The 23,118-nt window shown below is 44.0% G+C and overlaps 1 protein-coding gene across 3 annotated transcripts in view; it reads left to right on the top strand.

Annotated features, from left to right (window-relative positions):
- nup214 (nucleoporin 214) overlaps positions 1–23,118 on the top strand; it is a 96,578-nt gene that overhangs the window by 29,198 nt on the left and 44,262 nt on the right. For 2 of the 3 annotated variants that reach the window (XM_077213905.1, XM_077213904.1), the window contains exons 16-24: positions 1,327–1,476; positions 2,735–2,893; positions 5,667–5,770; positions 9,994–10,179; positions 15,785–15,870; positions 17,487–17,570; positions 18,538–18,771; positions 19,363–19,524; positions 21,051–21,153. In XM_077213905.1, coding sequence (XP_077070020.1) covers positions 1,327–1,476; positions 2,735–2,893; positions 5,667–5,770; positions 9,994–10,179; positions 15,785–15,870; positions 17,487–17,570; positions 18,538–18,771; positions 19,363–19,524; positions 21,051–21,153 — 1,268 coding nt within the window. Of the gene's footprint in view, positions 1–1,326; positions 1,477–2,734; positions 2,894–5,666; positions 5,771–9,993; positions 10,180–15,783; positions 15,871–17,486; positions 17,571–18,537; positions 18,772–19,362; positions 19,525–21,050; positions 21,154–23,118 lie in introns of all 3 variants that reach the window. The other variant, XM_077213907.1, reaches the window with a different exon arrangement.

The following is a 23,118-nucleotide window of genomic DNA, read 5'->3' as shown; positions in this document are numbered from 1 at the left end:
GCATTAGAGACGCATGATGGTTGAGTAAAATCTCCATTAAAATCTAGCGTAACTTCGGCTTCTATGAAGTTGAAGGAATAAATGACCTGGACAAAATCCACACTTCATGCAAGTAGAGCTCCAGACTGAGACCAAATGAACGACAAGAGGTCGCACTGACAAGAGCTGCAACTTCTGTTACATACCAGAAACGGCAAACAAAACTACATTTACATTTATGCATTTGTCAGATGCTTTTATTCCGAGCGACTTGCGTTGAATTTCAAGGTACACATTTACAATCTTAGAACTGTCTTGCTTTCCCTGGGAATCGAACCCATGACAGAGCGCTCTACTGTTTGAGCTCCAGGAAATGTGTTAAACATAACCGCACTATTCGTTTAGCGCGAGCTCAGAACAGGTTTTCTCGTGGGCCGATCTCAGTCACGCTACGCTGTTAATTATTACACAGCACTGGGAGATCCAGTGAGAAAGCGTTTGAATTCACAGCAGAATTAATAACATCGCAACGAGAGCATTCAAATTCAGCGCAGATTTATGTTATAAACCACATGTAAGATCAAACGGCGCAGACGTGGAAACCAGGACAACAGTAAAAGCTTCATCACAACTCAGAAAAGGCAAAGCGAATTACAAACTCTGTCGTAACATTTATTGCCAAATAACTTCCGTTTGTTTAATTAATAAAATGTATTGGAAGTAAATTCATTATGGATCATTACAAACACTTTGCTTTAAAAGTACCAAGTAGTCACACAGTGAGAAAAGAGAAAATCTGTATTAAAAAAAATTAAAAAATGCGTCAATAATCGGTTTATCGCATCGCAGCCGTCTGTCAAGTCTCCTTCATTTATACAGCGCTTTAACAATACACACTGTTTCACAGCAGCTTTACAGTGATAACAGGAGATTACAGTAACAGAGATTGTTCAGGCTTTACAGCAGATCTAGAATAAAGTTACTGTCCAGATAAAGTTAGTTTTGATTGATTCACTTAACTTATTAACTTAGCGGCCGCTAACACGACACCGTTCTAACAGAAAACCCTTAACGCTAACCTGTGAAAACGCAGACGGCGTGCACATGCGTGTTGCGTGTTTAGTCTATAGATATGCGTGTTTGAATATATAGTGCGCAGGCGTGTAGTCTTTCTCTACAAATTGACCTCAACAAACTACTTGTCTGGCCTTAAAAACTCTCTGAATGGATTTGAATCGTGAGTAGCCTCGAGATTCCCACCCCACTCAGGTCTGAGGTAGAGCCCGATGATCACATGCTCGCGTCTGATTGGCTAGTGGTGTTGACGCGGGCCTGTTCTCTGCTCAGATCGCACACTTTCAGAAGGAGCTGGACGATCTGAAGACCCGCTGCAGAAATGCAGATTTCCGGGTGGGAAGCACAGACGACATGAGAGACCTGAGGAAAGACTCGGAGAACTTCCACGCCTTCACTCTGGAGATCAAGGAAACCACGGAGGTACAACACACACTTAAAGGGACAGCGCACCCTAAAATGAAAATTGCATAATTTACTCACCCTGGCATTGTTCTGACGCCGTATGCCCTTCTTTCTTTTCGGACCACAAAAAGGAGAATCTATTTTATTATTATTCTTTAAAGGGACAGTTCACCCAAAAATTCTGTCAGTATTTACTCTCCCTCATGTTGTTCAACCCCGTAAGACCTTCGTTCATCTTCGCAACACGAATTAAGATATTTGTGATTAAATCTGAGAGCTGGATCACTCCTCCATAGGCTTCTAAGGGATTGAAACTTGTTCCCCGAAAAGTTATTAAAGACATCGTTAAAATAGTCCAAGTGACTACAGTGGCTCAATCTTAAGTTTATCAAGCGACGAGAATACTTTTTGTGCGCAAAAACAAACAAAAATAACGCCTTTATTTCAGCTATACATTTCCTTCTCTGTGGGCCTCGAGTGAGTTAGCGTAGTGTGATAGCGTAGTGTGATAGCGTAGTGGGATAGCGTAGTGTGACAGCGTAGTGTGATAGCGTAGTGTGATAGCGTAGTGTGACAGCGTAGTGTGACAGCGTAGTGTGATAGCGTAGTGTGACAGCGTAGTGTGACAGCGTAGTGTGACAGCGTAGTGTGACAGCGTAGTGTGACAGCGTAGTGTGACAGCGTAGTGTGATAGCGTAGTGTGATAGCGTAGTGCTACGTCACACGCAGGCTCACTATTGGCCGACGCTGGTCATGTGTGTGATGCGTGTGACGTACAACACAGAAGCGCTGCGCTGTTACACTAGTGAACTCACTCGACGCCCACAGAGAAGGAAATCAATAGTTGAAATAAAGTCGTTATTTTTGTTTGTTTTTGCGCACAAAAAGTATTCTCGTCGCTTGATAAACTTAAGATTGAGCCACTGTAGTCACTTGGACTGTTTTAACGATGTCTTTAATAAGTTTTCGGGGAACAAGTTTCAATCCCTTACAAGCCTATGGAGGAGTGATCCGCTTCTCAGATTTAATCACAAATATCTTAATTCGTGTTCCGAAGATGAACGAAGGTTTTACGGGGTTGAACAACATGAGGGAGAGGAATCACTGACAGAATTTACATTTTTGGTTGAACTAAATCAAGACTAAGAAAAATGTGACTTAAAGGGATAAACACAACTTGTGCGTCGGAGTGACTGGGCGTAGAGGTGGATAATGATGAGCTGTTGGTGTCACAGTGGTTGTGTTGTATGTTTGATTGTGCGACTGTTGTACGCAGTCTCTTCACGGGGACATTAGCGCGCTAAAGACTAGCTTGCTGGAGGGATTCGCTGGAGCCGAGGAGGCGCGAGCTCAAAGCGAGCTCAACCGAGACAAAGACTATCTCCAGCTTCTCTACAAGAAACCCCTGGACCCGCGGCGAGAGGAGCAGCTCAAGGTCTCCTCACACACACACACACACACACACACACACACACACACACACACACACACACACACACACGTTTGAGGACGAGATCATTAGGGCTGGGATAGTAAATCGATGATTGCATCACGATCCTCTCTCGAATCGATTCTGAGCTTAGTTTATAACAGCAAAAATCTTTTCTTACTTAGTATTTTTCATGTTTCCAGTTCAAATATCTAAAAATTCTTAAATCAAGATGCATTTACTAGATGAGTAAAATACCATACGATATTAATTCTTGATTTCTAGGGAAATAAATCAAAATTAAGTGTTTTTGCTTAAAACAAGCAAAATAATCAGACAATGAGGTGAGAAAAATAATATTGTTTCTATTTTAGTTAAGATTATTTTTCTTACCCCATTGGCAGATAATGTTGCTTTTTTTAAGCAACAAGTTTCAAGTTTGTTTTTATTAATATAGCACATTTAAAAACAGCAAACATGGTTGACCAAAGTGCTGAGCAAACACAAGATAAAGAGACACGGGCAAACCACACATTCATGACAGAAGCTCACAGTGAATTAAAAGCTAAAGAAAAAATGTCTGTTTTAAGAGAAGATTTAAAAAAAACGTTAGACTCTAGTGTTGATCTGATGTAAACCGGAACAAATCAAAACAAAAAGTGATTTGTTAACCAACAAATATCCCCAGAAAACAAGACATAATATCTCTTGATTTAAGAATTTTTAGATATTTGGACTGGAAACAAGACAAAAATACTAAGAAAGAAAAGCATTTTTTGCAGACAGCAACATGATGTCGGCCCAGATCCGGCCCACTTCTGGGCCGTGTGGATTCCTTGTGTACCAGATGTGGGCCGGATCTGGGCCGACACTATGTTGTCATATTTTCGTTCAATCAATGTTACACTTAAAGATACTTCTGACGTTTATCGATCATCCGTTTATTCATGTACACCATATTTAACCAACAACAACCGCACTTCTGGGAACTTCATAATAAGAGTCCCCTTTCCTCTCTGTAAACAGTCATGTGTAATCTTAAATATTCAGCACAGAGGTATACATGTGCATAAACACACTTTTAATGTCTTAAACTTTACACCTTACACACACCACTTGAACCTGCTATAAAATAATCATTCCTAAAGTTCGAAAAGGTTGAAGCGAAATACAAGGGTATTTGCAGTGGCCGTTTACATTAATCTCGCATCATAAAAGCATTCTGAGGTGCGAGTACTCTCTCAGACTTAGCCGAACGCACGATCGGTCTTCTTGAGCGTTTAAGCGTGCGGTTAAAAAGCCTAGAGCACCATCTGCAGTTAAAAACTAGCCTAGAGCGCCATCTGCTGTCAAAAACTTGCCTAGAGCGCCATCTGCAGTTAAAAACTAGCCTAGAGCGCCATCTGCTGTCAAAAACTAGCCTAGAGCGCCACATGCTGTCAAAAACTAGTCTAGAGCGCCATCTCAAAAACTAGCCTAGAGCGCCATCTGCTGTCAAAAACTAGCCTAGAGCGCCATCTGCTGTCAAAAACTAGCCTAGAGCGCCATCTGCAGTCAAAAACTAGCCTAGAGCGCCATCTGCTGTCAAAAACTAGCCTAGAGCGCCACATGCTGTCAAAAACTAGCCTAGAGCGCCACATGCTGTCAAAAACTAGCCTAGAGCGCCACATGCTGTCAAAAACTAGCCTAGAGCACCATCTGCAGTTAAAAACTAGCCTAGAGCGCCACATGCTGTCAAAAACTAGCCTAGAGCACCACATGCTGTCAAAAACTAGCCTAGAGCGCCACATGCTGTCAAAAACTAGCCTAGAGCGCCACATGCTGTCAAAAACTAGCCTAGAGCGCCACATGCTGTCAAAAACTAGCCTAGAGCGCCACATGCTGTCAAAAACTAGCCTAGAGCGCCACATGCTGTCAAAAACTAGCCTAGAGCGCCACATGCTGTCAAAAACTAGCCTAGAGCACCATCTGCTGTCAAAAACTAGCCTAGAGCGCCATATGCTGTCAAAAACTAGCCTAGAGCGCCACATGCTGTCAAAAACTAGCCTAGAGCGCCATCTGCTGTCAAAAACTAGCCTAGAGCGCCACATGCTGTCAAAAAACTAGCCTAGAGCGCCATCTGCTGTCAAAAACTAGCCTAGAGCGCCACATGCTGTCAAAAAACTAGCCTAGAGCGCCACATGCTGTCAAAAACTAGCCTAGAGCGCCACATGCTGTCAAAAAACTAGCCTAGAGCGCCACATGCTGTCAAAAACTAGCCTAGAGCGCCATCTGCTGTCAAAAACTAGCCTAGAGCGCCATCTGCTGTCAAAAACTAGCCTAGAGCGCCATCTGCTGTCAAAAACTAGCCTAGAGCGCCACATGCTGTCAAAAAACTAGCCTAGAGCGCCACATGCTGTCAAAAACTAGCCTAGAGCGCCACATGCTGTCAAAAAACTAGCCTAGAGCGCCACATGCTGTCAAAAACTAGCCTAGAGCACCATCTGATGTCAAAAACTAGCCTAGAGCGCCACATGCTGTCAAAAAACTAGCCTAGAGCGCCACATGCTGTCAAAAACTAGCCTAGAGCGCCACATGCTGTCAAAAACTAGCCTAGAGCACCATCTGCTGTCAAAAACTAGCCTAGAGCGCCATCTGCTGTCAAAAACTAGCCTAGAGCGCCATCTGCTGTCAAAAACTAGCCTAGAGCGCCACATGCTGTCAAAAAACTAGCCTAGAGCGCCACATGCTGTCAAAAAACTAGCCTAGAGCGCCATCTGAAAGTGTGTTTTTGTCACAGGAGATCCGCCGCTTGTACCAGTACGTGAAGTTTGCCATGGAGGACGTGAATGGCGTTTTAGACGTGGAGTGGGAGATGCACTTGGAGAAGAAGAAGAAGCAGAGGTGAGCGGATGGGATTATTGTGTTTCCTGAGAAGAGAATCCAACCATCCCTATTTTGGGATATCACATTTAAAAACGCTGGATGGAAACAGCAAGGTGGTTTTGATGATCAGTATGTAGATGTAGTGAGTAGAAGTGAGTGTGTGTGTGTGTGTGTGTGTGTGTGTGTGTGTGTGTGTGTGTGTGTGTGTGTGTGTGTGTGTGTGTGTGTGTGTGAGAGTGTATATGTAGATGTAGTGAGTAGAAGTGTGTGTGTGTGTGTGTGTGTGAGTGAGAGTGTATATGTAGATGTAGTGAGTAGAAGTGAGTGTGTGTGTGTGTGTGTGTGTGAGAGTGTATATGTAGATGTAGTGAGTAGAAGTGTGTGTGTGTGTGTGTGTGTGTGAGAGTGTATATGTAGATGTAGTGAGTAGAAGTGAGTGTGTGTGTGTGTGTGTGTGAGTGAGAGTGTATATGTAGATGTAGTGAGTAGAAGTGAGTGTGTGTGTGTGAGTGAGAGTGTATATGTAGATGTAGTGAGTAGAAGTGAGTGTGTGTGTGTGTGTGTGTGTGTGTGTGTGTGAGAGTGTATATGTAGATGTAGTGAGTAGAAGTGAGTGTGTGTGTGTGAGTGTATATGTAGATGTAGTGAGTAGAAGTGTGTGTGTGTGTGTGTGTGTGTGTGTGTGTGTGTGTGTGTGTGTGTGTGTGTGTGTGTGTGTGAGAGAGTGTAGATGTAGTGAGTAGAAGTGAGTGTGTGTGTGTGTGTGTGTGAGAGTGTATATGTAGATGTAGTGAGTAGAAGTGAGTGAGTGTGTGTGTGTGTGTGTGTGTGTGTGTGTGTGTGTGTGTGTGTGTGTGTGAGAGTGTATATGTAGATGTAGTGAGTAGAAGTGAGTGAGTGTGTGTGTGTGTGTGTGTGTGAGAGTGTATATGTAGATGTAGTGAGTAGAAGTGAGTGTGTGTGTGTGTGTGTGTGTGAGAGTGTATATGTAGATGTAGTGAGTAGAAGTGTGTGTGTGTGTGTGAGAGTGTATATGTAGATGTAGTGAGTAGAAGTGAGTGTGTGTGTGTGTGTGTGTGTGTGTGTGTGTGTGTGTGTGTGTGTGTGTGAGAGTGTATATGTAGATGTAGTGAGTAGAAGTGTGTGTGTGTGTGTGTGTGTGTGTGAGAGAGAGTGTATATGTAGATGTAGTGAGTAGAAGTGAGTGTGTGTGTGTGTGTGTGTGTGTGTGTGTGTGTGTGTGTGTGTGTGTGTGTGTGTGTGTGTGTGTGTGTGAGAGTGTATATGTAGATGTAGTGAGTAGAAGTGAGTGTGTGTGTGTGTGTGTGTGAAAGTGTATATGTAGATGTAGTGAGTAGAAGTGTGTGTGTGTGTGTGTGTGTGTGTGTGTGTGTGTGTGTGTGTGTGTGAGAGTGTATATGTAGATGTAGTGAGTAGAAGTGAGTGTGTGTGTGTGTGTGTGTGTGTGTGTGTGTGTGTGTGTGTGTGTGTGTGTGTGTGTGAGAGAGTGTATATGTAGATGTAGTGAGTAGAAGTGAGTGTGTGTGTGTGTGTGTGTGTGTGTGTGTGTGTGTGTGTGTGTGTATGTGTGTGAGAGTGTATATTTAGATGTAGTGAGTCGAAGTGAGTGTGTGTGTGTGTGTGTGTGTGTGTGTGTGTGTGTGTGCGTGAGAGAGTGTATATGTAGATGTAGTGAGTAGAAGTGAGTGTGAGAGTGTATATGTAGATGTAGTGAGTAGAAGTGAGTGTGTGTGTGTGTGAGTGAGAGTGTATATGTAGATGTAGTGAGTAGAAGTGAGTGTGTGTGTGTGTGTGTGTGAGAGTGTAGATGTAGTGAGTAGAAGTGAGTGTGTGTGTGTGTGTGGTAGAGTGTATATGTAGATGTAGTGAGTAGAAGTGAGTGAGTGTGTGTGTGTGTGTGTGTGTGTGTGTGTGAGAGTGTATATGTAGATGTAGTGAGTAGAAGTGAGTGTGTGTGTGTGTGTGTGTGTGTGTGAGAGTGTATATGTAGATGTAGTGAGTAGAAGTGTGTGTGTGTGTGTGTGTGAGAGTGTATATGTAGATGTAGTGAGTAGAAGTGTGTGTGTGTGAGAGTGTATATGTAGATGTAGTGAGTAGAAGTGTGTGTGTGTGTGTGTGTGTGTGTGTGAGAGTGTATATGTAGATGTAGTGAGTAGAAGTGTGTGTGTGTGTGTGTGTGAGAGTGTATATGTAGATGTAGTGAGTAGAAGTGTGTGTGTGTGTGTGAGAGTGTATATGTAGATGTAGTGAGTAGAAGTGTGTGTGTGTGTGTGTGAGAGTGTACATGTAGATGTAGTGAGTAGAAGTGTGTGTGTGTGTGTGTGAGAGTGTATATGTAGATGTAGTGAGTAGAAGTGTGTGTGTGTGTGTGTGTGTGAGAGTGTATATGTAGATGTAGTGAGTAGAAGTGAGTGAGTGTGTGTGTGTGTGTGTGTGTGTGTGTGTGTGTGTGTGTGTGTGTGTGTGTGTGTGTGTGTGTGTGTGTGTGTGTGTGAGAGAGTGTAGATGTAGTTAGTAGAAGTGAGTGTGTGTGTGTGAGAGTGTATATGTAGATGTAGTGAGTAGAAGTGTGTGTGTGTGTGAGAGTGTATATGTAGATGTAGTGAGTAGAAGTGAGTGAGTGTGTGTGTGTGTGTGAGAGTGTATATGTAGATGTAGTGAGTAGAAGTGAGTGTGTGTGTGTGTGTGTGTGTGTGTGTGTGTGTGTGTGTGTGTGTGTGTGTGTGTGTGTGTGAGAGAGTGTATATGTAGATGTAGTGAGTAGAAGTGTGTGTGTGTGTGTGTGTGAGAGTGTATATGTAGATGTAGTGAGTAGAAGTGTGAGTGTGTGTGTGTGTGTGTGTGTGAGTGTATATGTAGATGTAGTGAGTAGAAGTGAGTGTGTGTGTGTGTGTGAGTGTATATGTAGATGTAGTGAGTAGAAGTGAGTGTGTGTGTGTGTGTGAGTGAGAGAGTGTGTATGTAGATGTAGTGAGTAGAAGTGAGTGTGTGTGTGTGTGAGAGTGTATATGTAGATGTGAGTAGAAGTGAGTGTGTGTGTGTGTGTGTGTGAGAGTGTATATGTAGATGTAGTGAGTAGAAGTGAGTGTGTGTGTGTGAGTGAGAGAGTGTGTATGTAGATGTAGTGAGTAGAAGTGAGTGTGTGTGTGTGTGAGAGTGTATATGTAGATGTGAGTAGAAGTGAGTGTGTGTGTGTGTGTGTGTGTGAGAGTGTATATGTAGATGTAGTGAGTAGAAGTGAGTGTGTGTGTGTGAGTGAGAGAGTGTGTATGTAGATGTAGTGAGTAGAAGTGAGTGAGTGTGTGTGTGTGTGAGTGTGAGTGAGAGTGTATATGTAGATGTAGTGAGTAGAAGTGAGTGTTTCTGAATGTCAGTTTGCTGTTGTGTGTTCATGTAGTTCATTACGCTGTGTGTCGAAGTGTGTTTCTCTGGTTACTGATGCACGAACACAGTTTAACGCACTATTGTAACCAAATTTTCCTTGCATGTATATTAAGGAAATTATGTTTTTGATTTTATCTTGATTTGGTTTATATTTGCTTATTGTGCTCGCTTGCGCCCTCTTGTGTGCACAGGAAACAATACTGTACCTGTTTCCTCTAACATCAAGTATTGCCTTTATTATTTTGCTAATATTTAAGAAAGAAATTTGGATGTAGATTTTCAGCCATTTTGACAGCTCTAGCGCTCATGTTTTTTTATCCGATAAGACGACATGCGCATAAACTATGATGGCAACACATTTACTGAATAAATCCCATGATGCCTCAGCGTCAGCTGTGATTGGATAACTGCAGTAACCAGTGGACCAATGGCATCGCAGCGTCTCAAATGTCGGTTTGGTGTTTCTGGAACGCCGGAGTGAAAGTGTGTGATCAGAATGATTTGGTTTAATTCCCTCCAGAAGCGTCTCACACACACACGAGTGTGTTCCCGAACACCAACATCCGAACGCAAGAGAACATGACAGCGTTTATAGTGTTTCGTCTGACGCTCGACACACACTCGTTTATGATGGAGGGAAAAATATCCACATTAAAGCAACTTACAGTTTAATTACCGATATTCTGCAGCAGAGTCACAGGAAGTGATGATTTTGCTCTCTTGAACACATGAGATCTTAACTCTGCTTTATTCACAAATGTTTTATGCGATAGTCTTAATTTCGTGCACAAGCTAAATCCGCAGCATGTAAACACAGCTCGTGATTTCTCCCGCAGACACATGATCGTCCCGGAGAGAGAGGCTCTGTTTGCAGCGCTGGCCAATAACCTGGACATCATCAACCAGCAGAAACATGTCCTGGACCGTTTGTCAGGTGACCTGCACAAGCTGAGACTCTACAGAGGAACATCAGTGTGGAGCTTCGCCAGCCGAACGCCCTCCACACCCTCAGAACAGAACAGGTGAACACACACCTGCGCATGACACACCTGCGCATGACACACACACCTGCGCATGACACACCTGCGCATGACACACCTGCGCATGACACACCTGCGCATGACACACACACCTGCGCATGACACACACACCTGCGCATGACACACACACCTGCGCATGACACACACACCTGCGCATGACACACACACCTGCGCATGACACACACACCTGCGCGTCACACGCACACACCTGCGCGTCACACGCACACACCTGCGCGTCACACGCGCACACCTGCGCGTCACACACGCACACCTGCGCATCACACACGCACACCTGCGCATCACACACGCACACCTGCGCATCACACGCACACCTGCGCATCACACACGCACACCTGCGCATCACACACGCACACCTGCGCTTCACACGCACACCTGCGCATCACACACCTACCTGCGTATCACACACCTGCGCATCACACACGCACACCTGCGCATCACACGCACACCTGCGCATCACACGCACACCTGCGCGTCACACGCACACCTGCGCATCACACACCTGCGCATCACACACGCACACCTGCGCATCACACGCACACACCTGCGCATCACACACGCACACCTGCGCATCACACACCTGCGCATCACACACGCACACCTGCGCATCACACACCTGCGCATCACACACGCACACCTGCGCATCACACACGCACACCTGCGCATCACACGCACACACCTGCGCATCACACACGCACACCTGCGCATCACACACGCACACCTGCGCATCACACACGCACACCTGCGCATCACACACGCACACCTGCGCATCACACACGCACACCTGCGCATCACACACCTACCTGCGCTTCACACGCACACCTGCGCATCACACACCTACCTGCGTATCACACACCTGCGCATCACACACGCACACCTGCGCAAATCACACGCACACCTGCGCATCACACGCACACCTGCGCATCACACACCTACCTGCGCATCACACACGCACACCTGCGCATCACACACGCACACCTGCGCATCACACGCACACCTGCGCATCACACACGCACACCTGCGCATCACACACGCACCTTCGCATCACACACCTGCGCATCACACACACACCTTCGCATCACACACGCACCTTCGCATCACACACCTTCGCATCACACACACACCTTCGCATCACACACCTGCGCATCACACACCTGCGCATCACACACCTGCGCATCACACACCTGCGCGTCACACACACACACCCGCGCGTCACACACACACCCGCGCGTCACACACACACACCCGCGCGTCACACACACACACCCGCGCGTCACACACACACACCCGCGCGTCACACACACACACCCGCGCGTCACACACACACACCCGCGCGTCACACACACACACCCGCGCGTCACACACACACACCCGCGCGTCACACACACACACCCGCGCGTCACACACACACACACCCGCGCGTCACACACACACACCCGCGCGTCACACACACACACACACCTGCGCGTCACACACACACACACACCTGCGCGTCACACATACACACCTGCGCATGACACACCTGCGCATCACACACACACCTGCGCATCACACCTGCGCATCACACACACACCTGCGCATCACACACCTGCGCATCACACACACACCTGTGTATCACACACACACCTGCGTATCACACACCTACCTGAAACCAGCATAATATGTGTTTGTGATGCGCAGGTGTGTGACAAGACATATGAAAAAAAGAAGTGTGAAGTCCGCACACTGAAAAATTATTTGAAACATTGTTGTGCCTGATGAAGACCTGATGGTCGAAACGTTGCCTTGCTAATAAATTCTTTGGAGCAGCTTTTTCAGTGTGCGGACTTCACACTTCTTTTTTTCATTTGTATTACTCAGTTGTCCTGCACCTGCGCCCAACTCTGGGTGTTTGGGATGTGCACACCAGTTGTGTATTTTGATTCTTCGTGTGACAAGACATACCTGCGTAACACACACACACACACACACACACCTGCGTATCACCCACACACCTGTGCATCACACACACACACACACACACACACACACCTGCCTATCACACACACACCTGCGCATCTCACACCTGCGCATCACACACACACACACACACACCTGCCTATCACACACACACACCTGCGCATCACACACCTGCGCATCACACACACACCTGCGCATCACACACACACACACCTGTGCATCACACACACACACCTGCGTATCACCCACACACCTGCGCATCACACACACACACACACACACCTGCGTATCACACACACACACACACGTGCCTATCACACACACACCTGCGCATCTCACACCTGCGTATCACACACACACACACACGTGCCTATCACACACACACCTGCGCATCACACACCTGCGTATCACACACACACCTGCGCATCACACACACACCTGCGCATCACACACACACACCTGCGCATCACACACACACACCTGCGCATCACACACACACACCTGCGCATCACAAACACACACACACACACACCTGCGTATCACACACACACCTGCGCATCACACACACACACACACACACACTCACCTGCGCATCACACACACACACGCGCATCACACACACACCTGCGCATCACACACACACACACACCTGCGCATCACACACACACACACACACCTGCGCATCACACACACACCTGCGCATCACACACACACACACACCTGCGCATCACACACACACCTGCGTATCAAACGCACACCTGCGCATCACACACACACACCTGCGCATCACACACACACCTGCGCATCACACACACACCTGCGCATCACACACACACACACCTGCGCATCACACACACACACCTGCGCATCACACACACACACACACCTGCGTATCACACACACACCTGCGTATCAAACGCACACCTGCGTATCACCCACACACCTGCCTATCACACACACACCTGCCTATCACACACACACCTGCCTATCACACACACACCTGCCTATCACACACACACCTGCCTATCACACACACACCTGCGCATCTCACACCTGCGTATCACACGCACACCTGCGCATCACACGCACACCTGCGCATCACACACACACACACACCTGCGCGTCACACACGCACACCTGCGTATCACACGCACACCTGCGTATCACACGCACACCTGCGTATCACACACCTGCGCATCACACACACACACCTGCGCGTCACACACACACACCTGCGCGTCACACACACACACCTGCGTATCAAACGCACAACTGCTTGTCAACCGCACACCTGTGCATCACACACACACCTGCCTATCACACACACACACCTGCGCATCTCACACCTGCGCATCTCACACCTGCGCATCTCACACCTGCGCATCACACACCTGCGTATCACACACACACCTGCGCATCACACGCACACCTGCGCATCACACACGCACACCTGCGCGTCACACACGCACACCTGCGCATCACACACACACCTGCGCATCACACGCACACCTGCGTATCACCCACACACCTGTGCATCACACACACACACACACCTGCCTATCACACACACACACACCTGCGCATCACACACACACACACACCTGCGCATCATACGCACACACACACCTGCCTATCACACACACACACACCTGCGCATCACACACACACACACACCTGCGCATCATACGCACACACCTCCGCATCACAAACACACACACACACCTGCGTATCACACACACACACACCTGCGTATCACACACACACCTGCGTATCACACACACACACCTGCGCGTCACACACACACACCTGCGCGTCACACACACACCTGTGCGTCACACGCACACCTGCGCATCACACACACACCTGCGCATCACACACACACACCTGCGCATCACACACACACACACCTGCGCATCACACACACACACACCTGCGCGTCACACACACACACACCTGCGCGTCACACACACACCTGCGCGTCACACACACACACCTGCGCGTCACACACACACACACACCTGCGCGTCAAACGCACACCTGCGCATCACACACACCTGCGCATCACACACGCACACCTGCGTATCACACACACACCTGCGTATCACGTACACACCTGCGCATCACACACACAGACCTGCGTATCACACACACACCTGCGTATCACACACACACCTGCGTATCACATACACACCTGCGCATCACACACACACCTGCGCATCACACACACACCCCACCTGCGCATCACACACACACCTGCGCATCACACACACAGCTGCGCATCACACACACAGCTGCGCATCACACACACAGCTGTGCATCACACACCCAGCTGCGCATCACACACACACACCCAGCTGCGCATCACACACACACACCCAGCTGCGCATCACACACACACACACAGCTGCGCATCACACACACACACACAGCTGCGCATCACACACCTGCGTATCACACACACACACAGCTGCGCATCACACACCTGCGTATCACACACACACACAGCTGCGCATCACACACGCACACCTGCGCATCACACACACACACACACACCTGCGCATCACACACCTGCGTTTTTTTTTTTTAGGCAGATTGGCAGATAATTTTGCTTTATTAAGCAACAAATCACTTCATTTTGATTTATTTCCCCAGAAGACAAGACATAAATGCATCTTGATTTAAAAAATATTTATATATTTTGACTGAAAACAAGATAAAAATACTGAGTAAGAAAATCATTTTTTGCAGTGTTTGTTTGTGAATGGCAAATGTTGGTGATTTTCGGGACTAGATTGAATCAAAACTCCACCATGTGATCTGTTGAAAATGCCTTTATTAGAGTGCAGACTCTTGCGTAGATCAGGTTTATGAAGTGGCTTTGATTTGCACTTGTTCTCCAGCGATGCTCATCAAGGGTTTGCTTGAGAGAACAGCTTCTCACCCCATTGGCAGATCATTTTGCTTGTTTTAAGCAACAACTCACTTCATTTAGATTCATTTCCCCAGAAAACAAGACATAATATCATATGGCATTTTACTACTTTAGTAAATGCATCTTGATTTAAGAATTTTTACATATTTGGACTGGAAACAAGACAAAAATACTAAGTAAGAAAAGCATTTTTGCAGCGCATTTATGTAACTGTACTACAGTACCACCACAGGATGCTGTAAAAATGTTCAAATTAGAATAAACCTCAACATCCAGGGATTATTATGTACATTGTTGCACTGCTGTTCTTCATATTCTAAGAACTAATGCACATAAAATATGGATTTCAGAGTTCAGATATTTAACGCTCATCCTTCCTTCGGGTCATTTTGACATGAAACTCATTTTTGCAAAAATAATTGAGTGTTTATCAGAGACCTGCGGACTTTTGTCGCACTTGAACCGCTAAAATCATGATATTTTAATGAATCAATTTATTGCAAATTTATAATAAACCATGAGGATATTGAGAGAGTGTCGCTGTAAAGCACTGTGTTTTTTGTCATGGAAGAAGCGTCAGTATTCACGTGTGTGTGTGTGTGTGTGTGTGTGTGTGTGTGTGTGTGTGTGTGTGTGTGTGTGTGTGTGTGTGTGTGTGTGTGTGTGTTTGTTTTACAGTCTGGACAGTGAGCTGGAGAGTTTGAAGGAAGCTCTTCTGAAGGCCAGTCTGGAAACGGCTCCCAGGACTCAAGACAAATCCCCATGTAAGAGTGGCAGGATTGATGAGAGCCGCCTCCATCTCATGTCTAAAGCCGCGTTTACACTGAAATTACCCGAACAATTCGTCCCAGGAACTTATTTTCCCCCAGACCTGTTGGTATCTGCGTTTCCACCGCTATCTAAAGTACCGTGGAGATTATAGTCCGGTGATGTAGCACTGCGTGACTTTACAGTTCCCATCCTCTGAATATAAGCTTAATAAAGCCTGAACTTTGTCATCGGTCGTGTTTGAAATAAAATTCTGCGTGGAGTCGACCAATCATAATGCGGCATGAACTCTACTCAACCAATCAGCACGTTCAGTGCACAGGTCCTTTAGGGGCTTTTGCACCGGATAGTCAAGTCATCTTCAGTTATAAAATGACAACTAGTTCATGCGTTCATGACATCATGGCTAGATTATTGTAATGCAATATGGGTGGTTGCCCTGCACGCTTAATAAACAAACTAACCAAAAAACTCACAGAAGAAACATACTGAGGTAAAAATTCTAAATGTTGAGTTTTTTACTTATAACGTATGGTATAATTAAGTAACATAACATGACGGGAGCTATTTTTCTGAATATTCTCACTATTGCAAATGTTACATTTGATTTTAGGTCAATAAACAAGTAGTTAATATTAAATTGCTTCAATTACTTATGTTAAACATTACATATACGTATGGACTATAATGTGTATTTCCATCACAGGTTTGGTCTTCAATTTCATTCAAAGTGGCATTAAAAAGTCTTAAATTTAAAATTGGGCGTATTTTCAATTCGCAATTTCAATTTGCGCAATTTGAAGGGTAATGGAAACGCGGCTACTGTTCTACATGATCGTAGAGTTAGTTTCTGAAGTAAATATATAGGCTATAATCTGTGTGTTCGCTGATTGGCCGAACGCACGCAAAACACCAGCACCCGCCATTTTTAATAAAGGCTGTCTAAACGCACAGATTATAGACTATATATTTACTCCAGAAACTAACTATACGATCATGTAAAACAGTGATTGGTGAGCCTCTTAATCTTTACACTGTGGAGAAAATCCAACGCGACTATGAGGAGACCGAGAGAAACATGATTGTGTGTTTCTGCTCCGCAACACTGGACATCAAACACACGCTAATAACTGTTTATTACTGTCTACTTTCTATGTATAACAGTTCTATCTAATAATGTACAAGACAGGAGTGTTAGACAGATCGTAAACTAATGAACCCGGAGAATGCGAGCGTTGTGAGCTCAGCGCCGTCAAAATAAAAGTCACAACACTGGTGGCTCGTTCCTAGACTTATCCGGTGCGAAAGCCTCTAAAAGGAGTTCCTAGTTCCTGCGGTGTGAACACGCCAAGATCCGGGAACTTCCGCCAATAGTTTCTAGGAACTATGAAAATGTTTGTCCGGTGCGAAAGCCCCTATTCTGAGTTGGAAATATTTACCCAGAACTTCATTTAGATCCTGATTCCTGCGGTGGAAACACGGCTTAACATGTCAATCTGAATGAGCCATGATCTTCTGCACAGATGAGCTGCAGTGAGATGTTGATGTGTGTGTGTGTGTGTGTGTGTGTGTGTGTGTGTGTGTGTGTGTGTGTGTGTGTGTGTGTGTGCAGCTAAAATGACCCCAGCCAAGCAGTCTCAGCTGAGGAACTTCCTGTCGAAGAGACAGACTCCACCGGTTCGATCCACGGCTCCAGGTACGTCTCACACACACACACACGTGTTTTCCTGAAGCATGTGTTTTGTATGCATGTCTTCTAGATTATGTAATCAGATTCCACAAATGGAGTACTTGTTTTAAAAGGCCAGTAAATTATTCATAATTTGATTCGCCTAAACACGTGTTCTAACCAGACGCGCGATAAATAGCGTCTTTTCCATGTTTTCCAATTCTTGATGATTATATTTTAGAAAGCAGCGGGAACAACATAAAAATATGACATTGATAATCTCAGGTACTGATAATTAGGGTTGGGTATCGTTTGAAATTTGAATTCTGCTTATCGATTCCTAATTTCGATTCCAATATTGAATAGAATAAAATAAAACCTAGATATCATTCACATTTAGTCTTATTGCAAAATATTTAATTGTAGCTGAATATCATGAACCGAAATCAACAGGCTTAAGAACACTTACTACTAGCCGAACTAATATACATTTCAAGCATTATTAAAGACAATAAACACTCTTAAGTTTTAATTTAAACAGTAATTAAAAAAGAACTTAAAAAATGAGCAATCGCAAGATATAGATACAACTGAACAAAGATACGTTTAAATAAAACAGCGTTTTACGATTTTACGGTGTACAGGTACTGAAACTGTAATGTATCAAAAAATAAAATAACTCTGCACTTTATAAATAAAATACACATTATAAATATAGTTACAAAAGTTATTCAGTTTATTATAGAGACAGCAGGAATATTAGTGCCGTCACTTTAAGAGCTGCACGGATCCAATATACTGACACACACGAACACAGAAAACAGCGCGTGTGTGTTTTAAATATAAAACTATTTAAAATGAACAAATTAAACTCTTAGTGAGTCATTTAACCAAGTATTACTGTGACTTTGTCTATCAAACTCATTGAAATGAACAAATTCACATAATTGAATCTGAAACGGTCCGTGATCTCTCCGTGTGTCCCGTTCCTCAGCCAACCTGTCGCGGTCCGCGTTCCTGTGTCCTCAGTTCTACGAGGATCTGGATGAGCTGAGCTCGAGCTCGTCTCTGTCTCAGGTTCTGGAGGCCGAGGACTCGCTGGCGCTGGCCGAGGACGAGCCGGTTCTGATGCCCAGCATCCCGAGACACCCGACCGTGGTCCGAACTCCCTCCATACAGCCGGGCTTCAGTCCCAGTCCCTTCAGCAGAGTCCCGATCATCAGCGCCGGTGACACCGCACTCCAACATCTCCTATATATATATATATATATATATATATATATAATATAAACCTAATAATGCGTGTTCTCGGTCATTTACAGTCAGATCTTCAACATTTCTCACATTATCACTGTTTATGACAAGAACTCAGAGTTATGAACTCAGTTGATATTTCACTGGTTTTGTCCGTCCTTCTGTTAGACTCTCACACATGAATTATGTTGAATATCTGTCAGCTGTTAAATTTAACTACACAATTAGATAATACCAGTTTAGCTCAACCAGTTACCAAGCAATGCTTCATGTTGTTCAGTCTGTGGTGTAAAAAGCTGCATTAGTTATTAAAGAAAAAACACTTCAGCAAAACATGATCAGCTCAAAGTGTCCCAATCATTTTTGCTCCTGTATGTTTATAAATGTTACTGGTAGTCACTGTATGAAGAATATTTGGTATAATATGTCACAGTTTACTTTATTTTGCTCTCCTCACTTGCATAAATGAACTATGGTGTCCTGCACACACTAGTTAAACAATATAAAACATTATATCTGGTGTCTGAATAATTTTTGGTTGGACTGTCTCTTGAATGTTTTGCAGCTCCAAGGATAAACATGGACAGTGCCGATAGCACAGCGCTAGCCACAAAAACAGTGAAGCACGGAGCCCCGCCCACTGAGAAGGCCACGCCCACCACAGTCCCCGCCCCTCAGGCTGCTGGGAGAGCCGCCCTCAGCAGACACATGACCAGCCAGAAACCCGGTACAAACACACTAGCCTTCACATGTTTACCGAATAAATAACATATTTCGAGCTGATCTTTAGTATTATTACAAAAGGTTACAAAAAATGTACTATTGATTAAAATGCTAAATGTGGTATTACATTGTGTGTGTAAATGAATAGTCTTGGACTTGGTTCTGGTAACCCAAAGCACATGACAATTGAGACACCAGAATAACAATATTCATGATTCTGAAGCTGAAAATACAGAATTATTTTAAACGAATATGCTTGCTCTCTTTCACTGACGAGATGTTTAAAATAATCTAGGCCACTTTTTATTGGAAACATCAGACATTTGGCATCATCAGGACCCATAAATATTCCCTCATTTCATTATTATACATTATAGTCAACATGTATAATAGTTTAATGTAGTACTGAAACTAAAACTCTGAAAACTTGAATTTTTTCTCTCAGATATTTTTATTTTGAGTGAACTGTACACAATATTTAATGTCACTATTCACGATACATATTGTTGCATTTTTGTATTGCGATATATTGTGACACGATATATTATTACATCCCTATTTTTTATAATAATCCATTTACATGAGATGTCTGTGTTTATTAGTATGTGTCTCTGTACACTAGGGGGCGACAGACACCAGAGACTGTCTGAACTGCAAAAACATTAGTTCTCTTTCAATTTATGTATTATTATTTATAATACACTACAGAATTTAAGGATGCGTTAAATTGATCAAAAGTAACTAAAGACATTTATAATGTTACAAAATATTTCTATCAAATAAATGCTGTTGTTTTGAACTTTCTATTCATCAAAGAATCAAGGAAATATATATATATAAAGCAGCACAACTGTTTTCAACACTGATAATAATAATCATATATGTTTCTTGAGCATCAAATCATCATATTATACTGATTTCTGAAGGATCATGTGACACTGAAGACTGGAGTAATGATGCTGAAAATTCAGCTTTGATCACAGGAATAAATTACGCTTTACTATATATTCACACAGGAAACAGATGATTTACATCGAATTAATATTTTACTATTTTTACTGTATTTTTAATCAAATAAATGCAGGTTTGGAGAGCAGAAGAGACTTTAAAAAACATTAATATTCCAAACTTCTGAACAGTAGTGTAGAAAAAAGTTTTGTAAAGTATTTTAGAAATATCATAGAGATTATATTGTGTAAAGCACTCATACATTAATCTATTAAAACAAAAACCTAATCACCTTTTTGCAACTTTTGAAGCCTTTTGCACTTCTCTTAGACCGTAAGTGTAACATCAAGTGTATATTTGAAAAATATATATATCATAAAGTGAAACATTTCCATGATTCTCTCTATAAAATCTGTTTTAGACTGTTTAGTAAAACGCCATTGAGAGTTCAGTTTTAGCTGACATCATCAGTACGATGTATCATAATCATTTGATAACACACTCGCAGTTGATCATAAATGGGCCTGTAATCATTTAATATCATCAGAAACCCGTTGACGAGCATATCTGCTCTGTTTCTAGGTGCGTGTTTGAGCGAGTCCACGCTGAAGACGGTTCCTCAGGTGGTGAACGTACAGGAGCTGAAGGATAAAGGTCCACACACACCTGTGTCCACCGTCATCAGGTGAGAGAGGGGGATTGTGGGGCAGTTTTACCGTCTGCACGCTCAATAAAACAATCCGCTTCAGAACAGATTGAAAATGCATTCGGTCTGCATTGATAGCCAGCCACCCGTCAACATAAAAGTTGATGGTTCAACATTTGAAAAATGAAGAAAGGCAGAAATATTAGCATTGTAATTCTACAGTTGTATTAAAAAAAATTTAAAGTAAAAAAATACAAATTTAATTCTAAAAAGGACTCAATAAAGGAGTAAAATAAATATTTTTTTACAGCTTTTTCAGCTATTTTTATTTTGCACTCCCCAACTAAATCACCTGGAATGTTTAAAGCGCCCTGTAGTCGATCACTTTATCTGTTAAAACTCACCAAAATGACATGTTTAAATGTTCTTTCCTTAAAAATGCTTTAAAATATCTTGAATGTAACTCGACACCCTTGCCTCGTTTAGTATTCGTGTTTCTATGAAATGAAAATGAGCCCCGCCTCCACTCACTCACTCACTCACTCAGAGAACCACTCGTTGACGATCACTCGTTGATCTGATTGGTTACAAGGTAGTTTGTGACGTCAGAAACACCAGCGATTTCAAAGCGTGTTTTTGAGACTGTCTTTGGTTCACTGCAGTTTTAAGCAGAAAATACTCAGCAATGCTGTCGACTTATGAATTTACACATGGTTTGTCTTAAAGCATATTAAAAACACCACATAGACATATAAACAACATTAAACACTGGATTTACAACAGAGGGGGACTTTAAAATATTTCCAAATACAGCTATTCAAGTCATGTGCTGAACATTCCTGTGTTTTAATGTTGCGAGATATATATATATATGGCAGAAAAAGATATTTGTTTTTGCCAGGATCATGCAACCTTTGAATGTTGTTTTTGTCAAGGTTTGTGTCACTGTCGTCGTTCACTCGCTCATGGCAAAAATACACACTCATTACACATCAACATGTGATGTTCATTCGCTGCTGTGTGTGTGTGTGTGTATTCTATGAATCTCCTCGCACTGTTAAATCCTCTGAAATTAGGTCAGGGTCAGGCTGTGTGTGTGTTTATTGTGTGTGTGTGTGTGTGTTTATTGTGTGTGTGTGTGTGTGTGTGTGTGTGTGTGTGTGTGTGTGTGTGTGTGTGTGTGTGTGTGTGTGTGTGGTGTCCTGTTTTAACCTCTCACATGAGCTCATCTTTCCTCAGGCGGGTGTTCAGACCGCGATCAAACACTCTCATTTGATGAACAACAGTCACACACACACGCCGACCTATAAGACCATCAAACACAAATCAACATTTGACATTTGCTCGGCCTGGAGGGTCACATGACCACACACACACACTGAACATCTGTCTGTCACAGCACATCCGTGTTTTGTGTTTCTCCCAAGGGTTCAATCACAGTGTGTTGAAGTTATGAATCATAGACTGCTGGATGATTGACAGGTGGCTGATCTGAATCATAGACTGCTGGATGATTGACAGGTGGCTGATCTGAATCATAGGCTGCTGGATGATTGACAGGTGGCTGATCTGAATCATAGGCTGCTGGATGATTGACAGGTGGCTGATCTGAATCATAGGCTGCTGGATGATTGACAGGTGGCTGATCTGAATCATAGGCTGCTGGATGATTGACAGGTGGCTGATCTGAATCATAGGCTGCTGGATGATTGACAGGTGGCTGATCTGAATCATAGGCTGCTGGATGATTGACAGGTGGCTGATCTGAATCATAGGCTGCTGGATGATTGACAGGTGGCTGATCTGAATCATAGACTGCTGGGTGATTGACAGGTGGCTGATCTGAATCATAGACTGCTGGATGATTGACAGGTGGCTGATCTGAATCATAGACTGCTGGGTGATTGACAGGTGGCTGATCTGAATCATAGGCTGCTGGATGATTGACAGGTGGCTGATCTGAATCATAGACTGCTGGATGATTGACAGGTGGCTGATCTGAAT

The sequence above is a fragment of the Siphateles boraxobius genome, unplaced genomic scaffold, assembly GCF_051911475.1.
Source record: "Siphateles boraxobius isolate OS27281-9 unplaced genomic scaffold, OSU_SipBor_1 67, whole genome shotgun sequence".
NCBI lineage: Eukaryota > Metazoa > Chordata > Actinopteri > Cypriniformes > Leuciscidae > Siphateles > Siphateles boraxobius.
Note: the sequence above shows the minus strand (reverse complement) of the source record. Positions and strands in the feature narration are given on the sequence as shown.